General features: G+C 36.9%; 2 protein-coding genes across 2 annotated transcripts; both read right to left on the reverse strand.

Moving 5' to 3' along the window:
• Window positions 1–1,970: 1,970 nt before the first annotated feature.
• On the reverse strand, window positions 1,971–3,958 carry wu:fc50b12 (uncharacterized protein LOC103911624 homolog). Its single transcript, XM_036209765.1, has 3 exons — window positions 3,954–3,958; window positions 3,409–3,591; window positions 1,971–3,303 (listed from the first exon to the last, which is right to left on the reverse strand). Exons 1-3 carry the CDS (start codon window positions 3,956–3,958, stop codon window positions 3,069–3,071), a joined length of 423 nt encoding a protein of 140 aa, XP_036065658.1. The 3' UTR covers window positions 1,971–3,068.
• Window positions 3,959–5,346: 1,388 nt separating this feature from the next.
• slain1a (SLAIN motif family, member 1a) lies at window positions 5,347–22,006 on the reverse strand. The gene is made up of 9 exons (XM_024287328.2): window positions 21,506–22,006; window positions 17,542–17,678; window positions 14,720–14,836; window positions 13,147–13,251; window positions 12,803–12,952; window positions 11,434–11,775; window positions 10,057–10,245; window positions 8,117–8,450; window positions 5,347–6,159 (listed from the first exon to the last, which is right to left on the reverse strand). The coding sequence occupies exons 1-9, from the start codon at window positions 21,877–21,879 to the stop codon at window positions 6,084–6,086; spliced, it is 1,824 nt and encodes a 607-aa protein (XP_024143096.1). The 5' UTR covers window positions 21,880–22,006; the 3' UTR covers window positions 5,347–6,083.
• Window positions 22,007–22,325: the final 319 nt, after the last annotated feature.

Consider the following 22,325-nt stretch of genomic DNA (forward strand, 5'->3'; position numbering starts at 1 on the left):
TCAAAATAAAAGGTTTTGTCAGAACTAAAACAATAAAACTATTCAAAAGCAAATTCTTATTAATTGATGTATATGTTTATTTGTTTCTTTTTTAAATTTGAAATCTACAGTACTGGGCTTTTTGTTTTGCTAGCTTTTTTTTAACCAGTAAGTTATGGCAGTAAAATCATTATGACTTTACATTATGCTACATTTCTGACTTCTTTCTCATAAATTTGCGTGTTTTAAAGTTGTAAAATTATGACTGTGAAAGTTGCAAATCTACAACTTTTTGGGGGGCAAATTCTGAGTCAAGTTGATATTTTAGCAACGTGTTGGCTATTTTGGCTAATAAATAAAAACAAATTAAATTAACTAATGCAAAAAAATAAAACAAGAAAGAAATGCTGAAGTACAAACCAAGTATGTAAAGTTGTAAAATTTGAACCCCCCACCCCATAATTTAACAAAACAAGAAGAAAACTAAAATGAAATAAAATAAATGAAAACCAAAGCACTTTTTTTGTTTTGTTTTACTGTATCCGTTTTTAGGCTAAATTTCACATGAGCACAATATTCACAAATTACAGTTATGCAGATTAACATTTGCCTAATAAAAGAGTGATAAAATAAACAAAAAAAAAAAACAAGGCATTTTTTTTACACTGGGCGATATGACGTGTGGGGAACAGAACAATGACTATCGTGCCATTTCTCTTCTATTGTTTTTTTTTTATTTGTTTATTTTTATTGCTAAACTTTTGTGCAAAAATTTGTCTCCCTACTGAGAAATTGTAAACTATTGTGTACTTTAAACAAAGGTTTCTCATTTGTAACTATTCAGTTACATGTAACTTGAAAAATTAAAGTCAGAGAAAAGTAAGTAATTACATTTTTGTCATTTTTTGTCAGAGAATAACTGAAAATATACTTTAAATATACTTTCAATTTACTTTTGTGGTATATTGTGATATATTTTTCTTTATTGTGAAATAAAAATATTCTATATCATGATATACATTTTTTTTTCTATTTCGTCCAGCACTAATATCTTGCAATGCACACATACAATTCCTTAAATTTGTGTAAATTATAGCTTCTGTTTTGGGACAAATGTTAGCACATGCCTAACAAACTTAATTATTTCTTACATGCAGTAGTGCAAGAGAAGAAAAACAGTCACTGTATATTGTAGTTTCCCTATAAACAAAACGAACTGGACTGTTTTTTCCCTCACTTTATTTGTGTAGTTTGTAAAAAATGTTTCCTGAGGGGCAACAATGCCCTTCTACCTTTTTATCTAAGAAGAATTGGAGCTCCCAATTGCTCTTTTGTGACATAGAAAGATAGAAAGAGATCAGCACTCATAAAACTAAAATTCATATACTTTTTGCATCTCTGCCACATTAGTTCAGGTGTCAGTTATTTTATTTATCAACAGGGCTTCAATGATAAGATGATCAACATATTTTTGTTTAAAAAAAAAAAAACAACTTTTATTTTGAAGGCAGTAGTTAATGGCTTCCGCTTTGCCTCTGATCGCTCTCACAACCTTGCTAAGCGAAGGATTAGCCCTTTTCATTGGTCTGTAAAATGGGTCATCAGGGTTTGGTTGCTCAACTGAACCGAATAAGCATCACTGTAGCAAATGAATCTGCTTTAGGCTACAAGGACAATAATAGTTAGTAATATATGGTTAGAGTTTTAATTAAATTCAACATTTGAGGTCCATTTAAATTCAACAAAACAGTTTTAAAGAAAGATGGAGCAAAAAAGAGAACAGAGATGAAAAACTACTACAATGTATTTTAAAAAAAGAATAATAAAGACGTAAAAATAAAAAACTAAGATGTCTACAATGCAAATAGAGAAACACAAAACAGAAAAAACATGACAAATTTCTGGACATACATAATGTAGCTGAAAAACAGAAAAGCATATAGTATTACAAACAATAACGTTTTTAAAAATGTGTTGAATCTTTAATATCATTTTTAAAAAAAGCCCATTCTTTTTTGGTTTAGATGTAATGTTAGACATTAAAAAATATATGTATGAATATAAACTGTTTTTAGTTATAATCATGCCGCAAACGTTTTGCTTCTAAAATATTAACAATAATTTTGAGTCAACAGAGTATTTGGGTCATTTTACAAGCAAAAAAAAAATTATTCAGGATTTTAAAGTTGTAAATTTGCGAGAAAGAAACTCATAACCGGTAAATTATAACAATAAAATCATTATGACTGTAAAAGTCTAAGCCTACATTTCTGACTTCTTTCTCATAAATTTATTTGTTTCAAAGTAGTAAAATTATGACTCTAAAACTTGTAAATCTACGACTTTAAAACACATAAATTTACAATAAAAAGTAATAAATTGACAACTTTAAATCTCGTACTATTACTTTTTTGCAGGAAACAACCCTGCACTTTTATAAAATCTTTTGTTCGTCCTTTGTTGCCTAATTCTAAGCTAAATGAGCCATTTTTAATCATTCTAACATCATAATTTAAGTAATTCTTGGTTGCCATGAGGTAAATAGTATCTTATATTGTCCTCTACAGGTACCCGTCACATTGCCTGAATTGAAAGATGAATGAGAGTCAGCTGGTTTTGAGAAGTTACCACAGTCTGTAGATGGAACACCCAAATAATTTTTGATTTTTGTGGACCATCACATTTCGGGGGTCAGTCACTGCATTTGTAGCTGGGGGGCATCGGTCCCCTTTTACCCTATTTGTATCCGGCCCTGGTCTATAGATCTAAAAATTGCTCCAGCATTGAATTTATGTTGGTTAAAAGAAAATAAACAGTCCATTCTAGTACTGATTGTGTGATGTGGTCTATTTTTGGGTGATGTACAGTATTTTTAGCACCGCATTGACAAACTTTGATCTGACTACACTTGAGAAAATCACTCCCTTACTGAACTCAATGCTGCTGGTTTTTATGCTGTTTCTGTTTCCACCAAATGTTAGATAATAGAACTCACTTTAAACGAGAGTTTAAGAACATAATTGTTACACACTGTGCCATATCCACTTCATTTTTCTCCATAGAGTCCGTTTTCTTTGTATTTCCCATCTTTAGGTGAATCTGCCGCTCAGGTCGTTGATTCTTCGCAGTGCGTCCTGGTTGCGGATGGTTTTGTGGACGGTGATGATGAAGGGGAAAGCTGAGGGGAGCTCCACCTTTTTGCTCAGCTTCTGGTGACCCCAGTGGAGGCAGTGCAGTTTTTCAGCCAGATCACGTCTGCCCGCTCTCTCCAGACCATCTTGAAGCAGTTTGGTCTTGTTGGGTTTGTCCCATGACCGTTCATACCTGCACGATTGTGGCCAAGAGGCAGATTAGTTGTGGAAATTGCAATTGTTTTAGATTCATATTTTTTAGTTAAAATTGGAGCAAATTGAAGTTAAATGAGTCTACCAGCTCTCTAACATAGTCCTGGCCTGCACGATCCTGTCTGCAGATCCGGCATGGAACCGTCCTATCTCCGCTCTGCAGAACCCAAGCTCACACGCCAGAACTCTCCACTCAAATCCAAGCTGTGCAGAAAGTTCCTGTAGTGTCTTCAGGTTAATCACAGCGTCCTGAATGAAGCAGAGGACCCTTCAGTCAGTGATCCTCACGGCAGAGAGGAGAAATCAGCCTGCACTTACCTCTTGGGCTCGGTTGGGCATTTTTTTCAAGGATTCCAAGTGATCGCACCTCAGATGTACATTAATACTTCAATGTTCTTCACCAGAGTCTGAGAAAACACACATCGGATGGTGTGTGTTTAAGAGTTACTGAGGAGACCGGTGTAGGAGACACCAGCTGGTTAAAGATTAGACATTTTCAGGGTCTTCATCACAGTGAAAACAAACCTGGTAAATAAGTACATGGAGATATACTGGACATTTTTAAGCAAAACTTGTTTTGAAAGTTCTCATTATTGACAATGTTTGGGTTAAAAAAGTTGTTATTTATACCTCATTACAAGAAGAACTTTAACATACCTAACTATGGTTGTTGAGAAAAAGAATGTATCTTAATTCTTTCTTAAAAATGAATGACTTGTTTTTTAATTTAAAATAAAAGTCAAAGAAGTGTAAAAATGTTTTAATATGTATAATGAGTTTATTTGGATTAATCCACTTATACGAAGAAAACAAGAACATCTGGTCATTATAATGATACTAATACTACTGCTATTACAACTTCTTCTATTACTACTTCCACCCCAACTATTACTAATACTCATAATACCGGTAATACTACTACTGCTAATATTCATAATAGTAATAATAATACCAGTACTACTACTTATTCTGCAACTGATACCACAACTACTGCTAATAGTACTACAACTACTAAGAAAACTGGTACTACCACTAATGACAATAATATTAACCATAATAGTAATAGCAACACTAGTACAACAACTACTAGTAGTAACAATAATACCATTTGTACTACTAATAATACCAGTACTACTACTGTGACTGTTACTACTTCAGTTACTACTCCTAAGATTAATGATAGTCTTAATACTGTTACTGGTACTAGTATCGTTACTACTACTACTAACAATAATAATACCAATACTGCTACTATTACTGTCTCTTATTCTACTATTGTAGCAATATTAATGCCAGTACTACCACTCTTACTATTACTTTTAAAAATATTGTTACTAAATTTAATGTTGTTACTACTAATAATGCTACTAATAATACCGGCACTACTACTATTCTTACTATTACTACTAATAATATTGTTACTTATACTAATATTGTTACTACTACTAATACTACTGGTAGTACTGTTTCTACTACTCATGTCGTTACTGTAACAACTACTACTCTTACAACTTCTGCTACTAATACTAATACTGTTACTACTATTTCTACTACTGTCTCTTCTACTACTAATAGTAATAAATTCTAGAATATTATTACTCATCGCACTTATTTTAGAACTACTAATACTACTAATAATTATAGTAGTACCACTGTTTTTTTCTGTTTTTGTATTTCTCATGTCATTACTACAGCAACTACTGCTACTATTATTGTTACTACTACTAACAATATTAATACCAGTACTACCACTACTCTTACTATTACTACTACTACTACTAATAATAATGGTTCTACTCTTTTTACTACTCATGTTGTTACTATAACAACTACTACTAATCTTACAACTTCTAATACTAATAATAATACTGTTACTGTTACTAGTAATACTGATACTTCTTCTACTAATAATAGTAATAATGATCATAGTTGTGGCTGATTGCAGAATATTTCAGTTTTTGTTGTGAATTCTTACTTTAGAAACCTCAAATTTCATAAAGTAAAATAATGACAGAACACAAACTGCTCTGAAAAGCTTTATTGGTTTTAAAAATGTCACCTCAGGAACTTTTCTATCATCCATGAAAAGCATTGAGGCTGTTTGTGCAATTAGACTGCAGCTGTCATGTTGGTCAAAGAAGGTTACAAATTTCAAGTAAACCACAAATTGAAAGAAACTATACATACCATCATGTTTTATTTCTCATACTTGTTGTAAGCAGATTCAGTTATTTGAATGTGTTCGTATGAATTTCGCCCCAAAGTGCTGCAAAGTTCGGCTGATAAACAGCCGTTCAGGAATTACTTTAGAACAGGCTCAGGAGAAATCCCACTTCCTGTTTCAGGTTATCTTCACATCTAACATCAAAATTGATCAAAAAACAAAGAAAAATGTAAAAAATAAATTCAACAGATAAAATCATTGAAAGCATATACAAAAGCAATGTTTGTTTTTACAAGCTTTTATTATGAGATTTATTTAATATATCACTTAATTAAATTGCATTCACAATGATGAAACAAAAAAAGTTACAGAGAACCTATTTTAGATGTAATAAAGGATTATGAAAGTATTGCCTGTTGTTGTCGTTTTGAGTCGATCTGTGTTTCAAACTGCAGATCCAGCCAGCTGGACCTCGGGTCTTAGTCCTTCAGTAAAGGAAACTTCTCATTTGAATAACAGTCTTATTCTCTCTGGGACCTCCTGGCTGCAACATTAAAGTCAGAGCGATGCCCTGCAGTGTCACCCCGTGCAGTCCCTCAGTAGCATCCATCTTTCCAGCTGCCGTCCCTCAGGGCGCTCAGGGCAGCCAGGCTCTTTGGAGGAGTCAGCAAACTACAGCCAGAAAGAAGCAAGACAGCTCTGGTAAATCCTGCATATTCACTTTCAAAGTTTGGGGTTTTCTACAAAATAGTACTGTTTCTTCTTCAGAGTGGCAAGAAACCTAACATTTAGTCTATTAAAACAAACTTTTTGTGAAATAAAAAAAAAATCTGCTTGTATATCCTAATCTCCTGGGGGTATTTTTTTAAGAACTCGGAAATAATTTAGGGGAACAGTCTTGTTTAAAAGTATTAGAGGGAGATTGAAAATAAGACATGATATGAAAAGTATTTTTTTTGCCTAAAATGTTATCACATGTGTTGATAAGGAAGCAGAGATGCTAAAATGAAGACGTTAGAAAGAGCTGTGGGCAGGACAGTTGGCACTGGCCTCCATTTCCCATCATCCATTTCTGTTTACACACTCTCCCACTAGCTTACATCCCCAATCTAACATTAGCAGTGCAACAAAAATGGCGAACAATATTGCAGCTATCCAGTACGGAGCGGAACAGGGAGCTTGTGGATCGTATTTCCTTTGTAGAAATGTAATTTTCAGCCGCCATCTTGTCTGGTGGCAGACAAGATGGCGGCTGAAAATTATGAGCCGGAAGTTCCACAAGATTCCAGAGTTGTAGCCACTTTTATAAAAACTCTTTTTCTGTTTGGGATTAGCTTAAAAATGGGTCAAAAGAGGGTAAATGCTTAAATCTAATAAATGATTTATGAAACTATTAAGACTATTACAGCTTTAGCTCCAGACCAGTTTTTACGTTTGACCGCAGTCAGCTTCAACTCTTTACGCAGCGATCAACATGAATCAGTTTTTTCTGTCGAGGAGAAAAGCGGCTTTGCACTGATATAACATTACTTTGTATCAGTAATGTGTTGCATATGGTTGAAAAATTGCTTTAAAGTGTTTCTTACCAGTGCAAAACCGCTTTTTCTTGCAGATCAAAGCTTAAAATTAGGGCCGGGAATCGCTTAAAAAAAATTAACCAATTAATAGCAAACCTGGGGAAATTAATAGCGATTATTTTTTTTTAATTTACAATTTTTGCTGACCACTTATTTTCTGCTAATAATCACAAAATGAAATTTACATGACATGGCAACGCCCCGGACCATGGATTAAATAGTCCGCGTTTGTGAAAAAGCGAAATAAACCAAAAAAAATAACAAGATTAAAGTAGAAAACTGATTGAATATTTATTTCTTTTGTAAATAACGACGGTATAAGTGGGAAACCAACCGAATGAAGTGTTTTAATGCACTCTGTGGATGACTGCACTGCTTAGGGAAAGAGAGAGACTGCTGCTCTGAGAGGTGCGATTAATTTGCATTAATAAATATTAACACGTTAATCATAATTTGTTAATCGCGTGCGTTAATGCGTCAACATGCATGTCCCTATTGAGAATGCAAAAAACACATCTGTTAGGACTGCCTGGTATATTAGTCTTTTATGACTAAAAACAAGAGTATTTATGGACCAAAATGTGCTGCATGCGAGGGAGTTTGGTGTTCCGGTTCTGGACGGCTAATGACTTTCAGCCGCCATCTTGTCTGCCACCAGGTCCCACTCAATTTTCTTGTAATGTCTTCCATCATGCAAAAAAAAGCCACCTTTAAGCTTGTAGGAGAGAGTGTAAACAAAGGGATGATGGGATATCAGTGGAGGGTTACTTCCACCCACAACTCAGAGGCAAATTTCTTGTGAACTACAGCAGAAACTGTAAGGATTTTTGATTTAGGCTTAAAAATTGCACAATGTTAATTAAAAGACCACTAGGAACATTTTTACAATAGATCAAAATGTAGTTGGAGAGGGACTTTAAACTAAACAAATGTAAAGCAGTTGCAGCTAAAGATGCTTTCTCTATAGTGACCAAAACATTCTTATGTGCAGATAAGACGATGAATTTAATAGTATTTCTGTAGAGCACATGCTTTAAGTCATTTTGTTTTACCTGCGAGTGGGTTGGGAGATCTTACTCGCACGTGGAGGTGCACCTGCAGCTATGAAGGAGGCGGGGCGGGGGAGGGAACTGCGGGGGGTGGACTGGCTGAAGCCGGCCTTCAGCGGCTGTGGGAGCAGACTGCTGGTGCTGGGTTTGAGGGGTTGGCTCATGGCGGCGGCGCAGCTGATGGAGTTCAAGCTGCTGGAGGAGGACAGGCAGGTGGGGGTGGGCCCCTGCTGCACGGTGGGGCTCACGTACGCCGTGGCCTTCAGCGGGTGTCGGGGAGTGGTGGGGAAGTTCCCCACGCTCTGGACTCGCTGGCTGAGCGGGCCTGGGGGCGGAACTGAAACACGAGAAAAATATTTAGGGACATTCCATACAAGTAGCTTTCATACCTCCACTGCCCACCCCCAGTTCAAGTGAAAGTCTGAGCACCCAAACTTTAACGTAGAAAACAACCAGAACAAAACTTGACCCCCTCTGATCATCTCTTGATCTCTTCTAAAAGCATTTTTCAGTGTTCTTTTAATCATGATAATACCGTTTTCAGCCAAAATCTATAAACTTGTGTCGTTTTCTAGGACATAGTTTCTGCAGAGCGGCAGGAGTTCATTAGAAATTCCTCCTCTGAGTTGTAGGTGGGACTCTTGGCTCGGAGCAACCCCGCCCTCCTTCCTGCCACCCATAACTGAGAGCTCTTTGTTTACAGGCTTGATCTAACATTACCAGTGCAATGCCAGTGAATAAAAAATACAATTTTTAGCTTAATTTTCTTTAAATATTAGGGCTGGGCTGATAAAATTGATTAATTGATCTGAATAGATCTAAGCTTAGTAGGTAAATAGTTGATCGATCTGACGCATGAAGCTAAAGTCCCTTAGCTTGATGCTAACGTATAATGGAATTTCCCATTGGACGGCTAATGCTAACGCTCGGTCGACCTAAACACACATTGCTGACTAAATGAACATCTTCAAATACTAACAGGAATTAATTTCCGAACTCATTTAAGCAAATATCTTCAAAAGCAACCATTTGTGGTCTAAAACATCGTTTTTTTGTTCATACTTTCTTCTTTATCTGGAATAAGGTGTGATGCTGTAGCGCAATCGCCACCTAGTGGCCAAACTGAAATGCCCTCCATGATTATTTCACTAATACATTTTACAGAATGTGAACTGAATCAGATTAATATAAATATCTTCAAAACATATTTACAGATTAGTAATGTATTTCTAAACAAATGTGTCTCAATGTGTAAACTCAAAATTGAATTGAGTGGATTGAAAGAATCGAAAAAACAATTCAGAATCGAACTGAGCCCTAGTGAATCGAATCAAATCGATTCTGCAAATTATTGGTGACACCCAGTCCTATTATATATATATCGTCAATCATCAGAACAATGTTAGTGCTTGTTTTTGACAAGAACATGTCAAAAACACTCTTTTCATTGGAGTGGGTCTTTAATATTTAAATATGAACATTTTGGATGAATATTTGCAAATAATTCAACATAGTCACATCAAATATGATACCGTTTTGACTTATACCAATACATCAATCGTTATCATCTGACACACGGCTGAAAAATGAAAAGTTTTAAAATGTAGACAAGGTTAACTTACTATATATAAACTTTGATTTTTCTGAATTATTAAGAGGGTAAAGATGCCCCAAAATGATCCTTTCTTCACTTTTTAATTTCCTGTAATACTAAAACTAATAATAATCTGATTGCTTCTAATCTTTTGTATCTTTGGCGAGTAACTGATCAATAGATTAGTTTTCAAATAGCATATTTTTAAGATAAAAACGTCTGAAGTTGGTTATAAAGAAAATGGCACTGACAAATGTTTAACCATGTGAGAAGCAGAGTTACACATTCAGTCAAAAAACAAAAACACAAGCTTTGCAGAGTTGATCATGAACAAACACAAACTCCTTACTGGAGGACTGCAGACGAGCGAGTCCGCTGGAGGAGTCAAAGCTCTGGCTGCTCCGCATCGAGGGCATCGCCGGTAAAGAGGAGGGGCCGTGGGAGGGCGGGTTGGAAGGGGAGGCCAAGCAGGGAATACTGGGAACACTCGGCATGCTGGGAGCTCGGATCAGGTTGGGCATGCTTCTCCGTAGTTTGTCTGTGCGACAACATCGACAGTTCTTATCAAGTCTTAGAATGTGCAAAGAACACTTTGAAATCTGGGAGTTTGTTGCTTTGTCTTCTATAAAAAATATAGTAAAACAACAGCACTTTGGGGAGTATTGAACCATGTGTTAGATACTTATTTTGCTATTTATTGTTAGACAGAACACTAAAAATGTCACAACATAAGCATACATTAAAGAGAGTAAAGAATAGAAAATATTTAAGATAATTTATAACAAGGTAAAATAAAAAATTACCATATTTTTTATTGAGATGGGAACTAAAGTAGAGCATTTATAAAGTGACAGCAGTGGGAAACAGTGTTTGACCAAATGGATTATGGTGTTCTCCAACATCAAGAGCAAAATGAGAGGCCTTTTAGAGAGGTAAAGTTGGATGTTTTAGAACAAAAAAACTCTAAAGTTGCATCTTTCTGCCATTAAATGAAAGTCAACTGCATGTTAGGATTTTGCTTAATGAGAAGATCAAATTTGAGACAAGTTTAAGCACCATTTCACTTAAGCAATCATTTCTAGCGAATAATTTCTGCAGAGCAGCAGTAGTTCATTAGAAATCCCCTTCTGAGTTGTGAGCAAGACGATTGGACAAGAGCAAGCCCGCCCCCACTTCCCCTTGCCATTGCTGAGAGCTTGGAGCAGGGAGTAAATGCCCCGCGCAGGGTATTTTCTATGTAACAAATGTGCTTTTTTTTTTTTAAAACTGCATTTTTTCATTTGCACAATGATTTGAAAAAAAAAAAACATTCAGAAATACTATTTAAAGCTTAATTCAGTTTCCACATGTCCTCCACAATCAGAAACATGCTCCATAACGTGTTAAAAATACCAAAAACATGATTTTTATCAGAGTGGGTCTTTAAAGTCGATACTTGACATTTGCTACTGTTTGATCAGACTGTGAGCTTGATGTTAAGGTGCAAATACCATCCCCAAAGTGTTGCTTATAAGCTATTTAACACACATTCAAAGGATTTAAAAAGCTGGGCCCATTAAATTAAAAAGAAATGTTCCTCTATTCCAAAAGGAAAGCTGCACATGCAAATATTTTCTATGTATATTTAAAAAAACAGATAATGTAGCAACTTGCAAGCATTGAAAAACACATAGAGTAGGTCTGTCTCCTGGGCATAAAAATGGAAAAGATGTTCTAAAAGTCTCACCTGTGCTGCCTCTGTATGCTGTGTGTGACTCTGTAATCAGACTGGAGGGTCCAGAGAACTGAGAGAGCCCGCTGTGCGAGAATTGAGGAGCAGCAGAAATGCGTCTGCAGTCTCTGATGCTGGAGAAGGTGTGAGAGTGGGGTAGGCTGCCCCGCTGCATAGACCCTGTGCGGAACAGTCGAGGCTGAGGAGGAGGGAGCTGGTCGTAGCTCTCGTCCTCTTCATCCTCCTCTTCCTCCTCCAGGTCCAAGTCGGTGCGCCTGAGGGACTGTAAGGAGAAGCTGGATCTGCGGCGGCTGGATGTGGTGGTAGACGAGGTAGAGGCATAGTCTTGTCGAAGACCTGCAAGGTAACAGAAAATACAGGATGTGAAACTTTTCTTCTTCTTTTCTTTAATTTATACATTTTTCTTAAATGTGAACACTCTATAATAAAAGTTCATCTGTTTATAGCTCAATTGCTTATCTATTCATCCAGAATGAAACCATAATCTAATCCAGTCTCAATTCATGGGAGGATGTGGGGAACAGCACCATCTGCTGGTAAAGGCATGTAATTGCTCAAAAAATGTTAGACCTTTAACTCATTTTTTAAATTGCATGCAGGACACAGATAAATATTAGAAGCATGATAATTTACAAATATCTATGAATTCCAAGTGGAGGGTTAATATTATTAAACTTGATTGGAGAGTTTCATAAAATCAATAAACTAAATACCAGATTGTTAGAATTCAATATTTTTTTAGTTATTTTTATTTGAAATTAAGCCATTTCTGCCATGATATGCGTCTACATTTCCAAATAACAGACTGACATAATTGATCAAATAGTTTCACTATTTTATGTTCCAGTCACAAACAATATGCAAATTTAGTTTTGAAGTGGTATCTTCAAAGAGGTTCAGTTTTTTTTTCCAACCAAGATCAAAGAAACTGAGCAGAACTCCATTCCATCCATTGTGTGTTGCTTTGTTTGTTGTAGAGTGGTATTTTTTGTGCCCTGCTCTCATTATAGATGACAATGTCATCTGCAAACATCCTGATCCACAAAGATTCCATTCCATTCTTGTCTACTGGTCTATCCATCATCACAGCAAACAAGGAACTCAAAGCTTTCTGATCCCAAATGTAGTAAGAAGGACTACTTAAATACAGTAGATTAAATAATTTGCGGTACATAGCTGTTAAAAATTAAAAATCAGATAGAGTGGACTTATGCAGTCCAGCAGGAAGGGAGTCCAACATCACACCCGATGATTCAAAGGTCTAGTCATTAGTATCAGTAGTTTGGACAAATCAACCCACAAAGAAGAGAGAAGAGTTTCAGAGAATGTAACATCATCAGCGCTGTGCTTTAGGTTGACTCACTCTCTTCCTGTAGACGTGCCATGACCTCCACATCCGTCATGTCCTGGAGCTTGTAGCTCATCGAGATTGACTCGTCCTCCAGCTCTGACACCCCCGCTTCACTGTCCAGGGAAGACTGAGGCGTGATGGCAGCGTGCCGCCGCCCCATGTCTGTAAAAGCACAGTAGACACCCATCTCTGCTATGATGCTCCACTTTCTTTGCATCCTTTATTCTGGCTATGAAGACTGATTTGACATTTATGTGCTAACAGTCACAGTCGGTATCTGTCAGATGGTGATTCTCACATTTTACAGGACTGCAGAAAGTGACGGGTCAAAGAGGAAGTTATTGGTGAGAACTCACTGTGAGGTGTGGAGTTTGATAGGAAAGTGGGTGCTCTGTCACTGAGGCTGCTTCTAGAGAAGACGGTCGGCTGTAGAAAAGACTGGCTGGAGGATAGCAGAGGGGCTTTGAAAAAGAGAAATAAATCAAATTAGATAATATTTAGTCAGTAATGGTGATTTTTTTCAATATCAAATACAGAAAAAGAGAGTTGTTGTTAGCTTCATCTTATATGTCTCTGGATAGTTTACCCACATAATTTGTCCCCTGTAATTCTCTGTAATCTGAGGGTAACTACAGTTTCAGAAATTGGGTTATTTTCTGATTAATCTAGATTTAAAATCCCTAAAGAAATCTGGTTTATTGACAAAAGTTGGTTTAAAACTGACAAGTAGAGATGAAATTTAACAGAAATGACATTTTATAGGCCAAATTTCAAAATAAAAGCTTGTTTTAACATGCAGGAAAGAGGCCTAGATGAAGACCAACGAGGAGGTCCGTGGATGTAGAGATGGATTGGGTGGATGAAAGTCAAATAGGTTTATTAGAATAAAAACATTGGTCATAATAACAGCCAAACATATAAAGACAAACACCATTTTTACGTTTAAATAATTTTTATGGCTGTTGATTAGAAATATGTTGGAGTGAGTAATAATTACTGATCCTAATCAGAACAAAGAAGGTATACATCACATGAGTCAAAGTCAAGGCCCGGGGGCCGAATCCGGCCCAACCAGATCATTTTATTTTATTATTATTAATGGTCCAATGTTATCTGGTGCTCACTTCTAACCTGAATAATTTTGACAAAATATATTTTTATGGAGAGTAAAATACTGAGAGTTCTTTAAGGTCTAAGTTGATTTATTCTGGAATAATATTCCTGCCTTTTACTATGCAAGAGTATGTTAAAAAGTTACAATTTAATGTTTTAAAAATTGGGATTCTGCTAGCTTTTTGGACTATTTTGGGGTCTACTAAGATTTTTTAGGCTATTTTAGAGTCAAGCTAATATTTTAGCTACATGCTAGCTGTTTTTACTAATTTGGGCTTTTTTTGTTTTTTAGACTGTTTTGGAGTTAGGCTAATATTAACATGCTAACTGTTTTAGCTAATTTAGACTTTGTTTCAGTTTTTTTTTGCTTTTTTGAATTTAGCTAGTTTTTCAGCTACCTGTTAGCTGTTCTAGCTACCCTAAGTTTTTTAAATACTTTTTTTGCTGGTTAGCTTCAGCATTTCCAGCTATTAGCTTCAGTGATTTTAGCTTCAGCGTTTTTATAGCTGTCAATTTTAGCATCTTCAGCTACTGTATCAGCGCTAGCATCTTCCGTGGCCAAATTTTGCTCACAGCATTCACACTAAAATTATTACAGGTAATGCTATGTATCTAGTTCATAATTATTCAAAAAAGTTATGGTTTTTAAGGTTTAAAATTTTAATTTGAGTGTTAAATAAATGCATCCTGTTCGGCCCGCGTCCTAAGGTGTGTTTTGGATTTTGGCCCCCTGTGCGATTGAGTTTGACACCCCTGGTATAGATGATGAATGGATGGGTCATCAAAAAAAACAAACTAGTTTCATGGTGAAGTTACCTGGGGTCTCAGTTAGTGCAGCAGGTTTAGTATAAGGCAGGCTGGGGTAGCTGAGGGTGGAGAGCCCCTCGATGCAGCTGTATGGACGGATGGAGGAGAGTCCGCGGCTCCGCCTCGCTGGAGACAAGATGGCAGCAGAAAAAGTGCTTTACTGAAATCTGTTTGAATTAAAAAAGCATGTACACCCCACAGTTTGATGCATTTTAACACAGGCGGATCCCTCTAATCTGCTTCCCACAGATCAGCATTACTCTGGTAGATGATTGGGTCAGAAAAGAAGCATGCAGTAGGATCAGGGTTTAGCTTTTATTTATTTTTTTTGCTGGATCTTATCTTAAGCAGGGATTGGACATGTAGGTTACATCCCAAAAATGGAATTATATCTATCTTAGCTATTTTGACGTCAAACGGGTTACATTATTACTGTTTTTATATTTTATAAAAGCAAAGCTTTAAAGGGGTCCCATAATGGTTAAAACCAGACTTTGTGGCTTTTAAAGCTTAATTGCTGCTTCATTAACACCTACTTCATATTTTATCAGGCCTAATAATTTCTACCATAGTTCAAATAATTAAAAAAACATCTTTATACAAAGTTTTCATATGGAAAATACACTAGTATTCACATATGAAAACCTGCTACTGGAAGTGAACACAAAGATGCATTCAGGTCTGACATGAGTGAATTTAACTTTAGAGAAGGAAAATAGTTTTAAAATGTCCACACACCCACAGGATACGGACCAACTCTTACTAATCTGCATCATTAGTCTCTAAAGTAGAAAACTGAGCTCTTAAGAGCTTATAAATGACACAGGACTCTTATAAAGACTCGCTGAGCAAATCTTCAAAAATCCATTAGATGTAAGCATGGTTTCCATGGTAACCGTGCATGGGAGGAATGGACGATCTAAAAGTGGGTCTGCCAGTGAGTGTTATTCAGCAGCAAACGAGTGTAGCAGATACGATGTTCACATAAATCTGACATGATCATTTCTGAGATCCTCATAATCCCATGAACCAAATTTTGGAAGAGGCTTGGCATAGAAATGACAGATCAGTGGATCTGGATCAGCGCAGGACAATCCAGCAGATTGGCATCACCAGAAAAATGAGCATAGGGAAGTGATTTAGAGGTGTTATCTGTTCAGTCTTTGGTTTGGGCTGTTACAATGTCCAAAAACATCCTTTCATTTAGTTTAACTTTAGTTAAACAATCACCTTGGGAAGGTTATGCGTTTTCAAAACCTGCTTGTTTTGACATGCAGAATGATGTCATAAATTGACGAACACCTTCAGTTTGACTTCATCGGGACATTTATCAGCTTTTTAGAGATTCAGTTATGAAGGTAAATATATGCCAAAACACACAAGCTTTTGACACATTTTTACCTTCATACACAGTTTGGACTTTTTTATTTAAATTAACGTTACATTAAAACTTTTTTTTTTTTTTTACTTTTCTGCTTTATTTTAGCATTGATCACTGAAAAAAAATTCATAGTTGATGTACAATAGCAATAAAATATATTGTGATTCAGAAAAACTTGTGTTTCTTTCTTGATTCGCTGCATTCACACTGTTGCTGAATATCCCATGGTTCTGTTACATTGTTAAATAAAAGTTGGGTTTTTCGCTGTTTTTAACATGTTTTTGGAGCTTTTTCTCATGATGGAGGACATTTATAACAAAAAATTAAGCCTAAAATTGCGTTTCTGAGTATTTCTTTATTCAAATCATTGTGAACCAGCCAAAAAATGCCATTTAAAAGAGCGTGTTGTTACGTCCCGCTCTGCAGAAACTATGTCATAGAAAACGATTGATTTGCGATTTGGGCTAAAAATGACAACATTATAATTTGAAGAGCACTAGGAAGTGGGAACGCTTTGAAAATAGGTCATAGGATGATAAGAGTGGGACATTAAGCTACAGTCCCATTAGCTATCACACAACTGGTTGCAATTTTTGAAATTTTACGGCAATTTTTACAAATGTTTTCCAAGAAATTCTTCAAATTGTTTATGTGTTTTCTTCAAATTATGCAAATGTGGTATCAAAATGTTTAGCATGTTCAGAACATCCATCCTTGTACTTCTGGTATTCATACCTTTTACGCATTCTAAAGTTGTATCTGATTTTTTTCAGGAAATTCTTCAAATTCTTTGAAACCTATGCAATATTGGACATTATTTGGCAATATAAGTAAATTTGCTTCAGCATCTTCAGCGATGACATTCACCAAAAAGCATTCACACTAGCATTATTGCAGGTAATACAACTTTTCTAGTCCTAATTGAATTATTTGGGTAGGGTATAAAAAAAAAAAAAAACACCTACGGTGTTTCACCACACGGTGAAAATGGTGAGTTGTTCCATTGTTACTGCAGTTCTACACATCTAGTACTGTTAATTCCAGCCAAGGTAGTTTTACCTTAAAAATGAGCCTTTAAAACAAAGAGTTTATGGTTACGACTTCTTTAAAGACCAATCAAAGTGCATCCACTCATGGCTGTTACTAATTAATTACAACAGACTGTAATGTTACAACCCCATTACACTCATTTACACTGAGTGCAGTGGGCAGCCATTCAACAAGACAAAATGAATGTCCCGCCAAGGCACATTTTTACAAACCCATTAAACTTATGCTGAAGACTCTCCAGAGGAGCTGGGAGTGCAAATGGGTTCATCCAAGTGCAATACCACAGACATAATCACCCTGGAAGAGCAGTCGTACCTCATATTCAAACCACAGGCAGAGAAAGTTGATCATTTGCCCCAGAAACACTGTTTATGATCACATGTGTAAATGTCACTCGTACCTTGATCCAATCTGTGGCAGAAAGTCATCTTTGCTAGTTCCACTTCAGGCCCAGGGTGGTCCAGGACCCGCCTGCACCACTGGAGAGTACTCAGGGCACTTACACTCTGCATCTTGGCTTTAGGACTCACGTACAACCTAAAGAAAGAACAACACTGCAGGTTACTGTCAGACACTCAACATCAAAAAGCTTGAGTAAAACCCCAAATATCCATGACTTTGGGGTTTTCTTATTAGAGAAGAAGCTTGTCAAAAGTGCAATAACATTCAAAATTTGAGTCCTGTGATGAGAAAAATCAAGTAGGACCCAATTAACAACATATTTTTTTATTTTTTAGAGACATTAATAAATAGATGTAGGTACAATACAGACAGTAAGTATAAAATGCTCAGAGTGCTAGTATTATTTAAAATTGTACTTATAAATACTCATGTTTTGAAATGGGTCTCACCGCCAAACTTCCTTTTAAAACCAATTTTATTTTGTTATAAAAAAAACACTTTTCACATATAAATAAAAAGTGATGGATCGGTAAAGAATAATATTGTGAATTCTTACATTAAAAACTATCCTGTAAAGCCATTTGGTTATAGTGAAAATTATGTATCTTGGGTAACAGTTCTACATTTTTTATCTTTAATAACTGTTCGTACTAACAAATAACATCTCTCCTCACTTTCCTTTTCAATTTGGCAATCAACAAGGCTGTCTCCTAGTCCTCTTCTATTTGCCGTACTGATGGAGCCACTGGCTATAGCAATATGTTACAAAAATCCTTATAGTAGGAATACAAGGATACGATTCTGTGAAAAATGTATCCCTGTATGCAGATGATATGCTTTTGTTCTTGTTCAACCCTTTAACCCTTAGCAGTCACTTTAAATCTCCAAGAAGAATTTGGTTAAGTATCAATACAGAGTTAATTTTCACACCTGAAATTATGCCAGAAGCTAAAATATATGTATATATATATATATATTTTGCCCTAATTCCATTTAGTTAGTCCACAAAAGTTTGAATATTTAGCAATTCCGATTACAAACTATTTTAAAGGTCCATTCCAACTATAGCAGTAGTGCTGGGCGATATGGAAAAAAATGTATATCAGAATATAAATATTTTATATCACGATACGATATATATCAGGATATACGACAATAAAGTATATTTTCAGCTATTCTCTGAAATATTCTTGATGTTGTGGCAGCTTTGGTGAAAAGTTGCGACAAAAGTTGCGATGTTTTTAATATAATATTGTTTTGAAAAGCACCTAAAACAGTTAATTATGAAATAAACTTCACATTCTCATATTCCAGCTCTTTTTATTGTGACAGACGATCTAGGAAAATTATGAACTGTGAAACACAAAATGAACTTTTGGTCCTTGCTGCTCATAATAACACATATTTGTGTGTTGATTTAAACATACTTTAGAATAAAATGACGTTTTCCAGTGAAAAATTATAAACTTAAAAAAACAGCATAATCAGATGAATCCTCAGATTTCCATGTTCTCCACAGAAACTCTCTCTCTGCCTTTCTCTCATGTTGTGCGGCAGCTGTGCGCCGCGAAATATGACAGACCGCTCCGTACCTGCACCCCACCGCGCCGCATGCAAGCATGCACTCAGGGCATCTACACCCTGCCGCGTGCACGTTTGCGCTCAGGGCACCTTCACCCGCCCACACGATATATATCGTCATATCACCCAGCACTATTAAGCAGTAATTAGAAAAAAAATGTAAAGACCTGTGTCGTTTTTTAAGACATATTTTCTGCAGAGCAGCAGGAGCTCATTAATAATTCGCCTCTGATTTATGGGCGGGACTGTTGACATAGAAGTTAGCCAGCACCAGTTTCCCATCAGCCCTCAGTTTACACTCTCTCCCACTAGCTTATAGCACCTCCCATGCTCAGGCTAATATTAGCGTAACAAAAAACAAAACAAACAACAATACTGTAACTATCCAACCGTACAGCAGTGAGAAAGATTCCAGCTCAGACAAGGAAAATGAAGACGTTAATGGATCTATTCGTCTGCAAGTGGATGCATCAGAATTAGGAGGAGCTGGGAGCCTGCCCAGCATATGTGTGACATCACAAATTATTATTTTTATCTTTATTTTCTTTATATATGTCCTCCATTGTCAGAAAAATGCCACAAGAACATGTTAAGAATGCCAAAAACACCATTTTCCTTTGTGTGGGTTTTTTGAGTAACTCCTGACAAGGCTGAATAAACGAATTTATGTTGCATCAGATTTTCATGTCATGCACAATTTAGATAATCAGATCAGCTCATCACAGAGACAACTATCCATGCTCAAATCCACAGTTAATTTAAAATGACCCCTTGACAAACAGAACAGAAACAACTCTCAGAAAGACAACAGGGACTTTACATGCTTTGTGGTGGTGACACTATTCATGAATGCATTCAAAGTCCTAAATAATCAACTAAATTGCAAACAACTAACTTTAAGTTACGTCTAAGACGAATGTGTTTTAGTTATATGATACAAATATGTAGAAATAAGCACAACTTTTTGCTCCATCCGTCTTTTATCTAGGCACACTGAGACCTAAACAGGGTCAGGGAGGCTGCAGGACCAGCTGTTTTCATCAGTCTGTCACTGGATCACATCCAGAGACACAATGTTTTACAAAAACCCAATCGCATGTTAACAAATCTACACTTAGACAAGATGGAAATTCCACAGGGATAAACCAGAACCTTCCTGATATGAGATCTGAGAACGTGTAGGCCAGCTTTTTTTAATAACTTTAAATGTTTTTTTTTTCAATATTTAAAGACCCACTTTTAACATGTTCTTGTGGCATTTTTCTAATGATAGAGGACATACTGTATATAAAGAAAACTAAGGTCAAAATTACACTTCTTTATATTTCTTTATTTGAATCAGGAGCAGACGAAAAAATGCTGTTTGATTAAACTTGAAGCTGTGATGTAGAAAATAATCTGGCTCTGATTCATCCACTTATAGACGTATAGATCCATGTATGTCTTCATTGTCCTCATCCAAGCTGGCTTATGGCTCCAAACTTTAGCTTTTCATGTTGAATAAAATACAAGACAGCAGTGGGTGCTTATATCCCTCGCCAATTTTGCTGCACCGGTAATGTTAGACCAGGGGTGTGTAAATAGATGGGTGACGGGAAGTGGGGCGGGTTTACGTCCCATCCACAACACTGAAGTGAATCTCTAATGAACTCCTGCTGCTCTTCTGAAACTATGTCCTAGAAAACGACACAGATTTTTAAAAATTTTGGCTAAAAACAGCAAAATTATAATTAAAAGACAACTGGGAACACTTAAAAATAGACGATCGTAGTAGGACTTTAAATTGAAAAAACAGCTTAAAATAGTTTAAGGGACAACAACACTAATCATGAAGACATATCCTTCATAAAAAATAAGGATTTTTATTCCAACATTTTAGAATTATTTCTGATTGTGCTGGATACTGAAGAAGTAGAACAAAAGAGGAGGAAAAAAACTGATGTGTCACTCCTGCACAAACCAGGCTGCACAGACCTTTGATTCAGCAAGTAGGCCACAGTGTTATTACACACTTAAAGGGGGTCAGCTTGTCATGTTGAAAAAGATACAAGACAGCAGTGAGCCGTGCAGGGCTGCTGGATCAGATGTGTGCTACATTTTCCACACCATCACATCAGACACAGCAAGCTGGAAAGGCTTCAGTCTGAGCTCAAAGTCAGCAGCTACTGTGCTTCAAAGTAGGTGAGCCTGAGGCTGATCCTCCTGATTCTAATTTCATCCCACAACTTTGCAGAGATGCTCTCAGAAGGTGTCAGGTGCTTTTTTTCTCCACACTAAAATATGGATTTATCAGTTTTCTTAATGATCAATAATATTTAAGTGTAGAATCACATGGAACACAAACAACACAATGCATGCAGGATAAAGGATGACATGCAGACCAGCTCTCCGGCTCTCCCACGGGCATCTCCAGGAGGTCCAGCACTTCCACCTCATCCCACAGCGTATCCGCAGCCCCGGCGGCGCCCCCGTCCTCCGCGGCGGCGTCTGCGGACCCCGAGCTCGGCTGGAAATAGGCGAAGGGCTCGTCCGGCACGGCCGCGCGCGGCAGACACAACGGCGTCTGCGGCGTCTGGAAGCGGGGGCCGACGGGACAATTGTTTACGGCGTTCGCGCGGCTCCGCAATTGTTCGTTCTGCTTCTCCAGTTTGCGGACCAGCTCCTGGAGCTTCAGCACCTCCAGCTCCGCGCCGGAGACGCCGCTGTTGCCGTTGACGTCCGCCATCCTCCGGGGGTTCAGCACCTCGGCTTCCATCTGGGAAAACGCACGTGCATGGGGGCGCGCGGGAAGCTACGGCCTTGGCCGTCTGCGGGGTGTTGTGCTCAATATGAGAAGGTGTCCAGATTCAACCACCCCCCCACTTAAAGCTACAACCCACACGGACTCACGATGCTGCACAGCCCGCTTCTCATTGGTCAGCAGCCGGGGAGCTGAACTCCCATCACTCCCCCGCTCAGGAAGTGTTTATCTGTCAGGAATGGTGATGTGGAGGCTCTAGTGTAGACACACACACTTGGAAAAGTAAAATATAAAGTAAAATCAATGAGTGGCATTTTTAATTCAATTTAAATTTAGAACAGGAAGGCAGGCAGTGATGAAAATGGTATAAAACAAGTTTATCTTTTAGTTGATTATCTTTTATTTCTAATATGTTGGTATCAATAATACACAAATAGAGGAATTGGGAATAACCACTTGAG

Source organism: Oryzias melastigma, linkage group LG21, assembly GCF_002922805.2.
Source record: "Oryzias melastigma strain HK-1 linkage group LG21, ASM292280v2, whole genome shotgun sequence".
Classification (NCBI taxonomy): domain Eukaryota; kingdom Metazoa; phylum Chordata; class Actinopteri; order Beloniformes; family Adrianichthyidae; genus Oryzias; species Oryzias melastigma.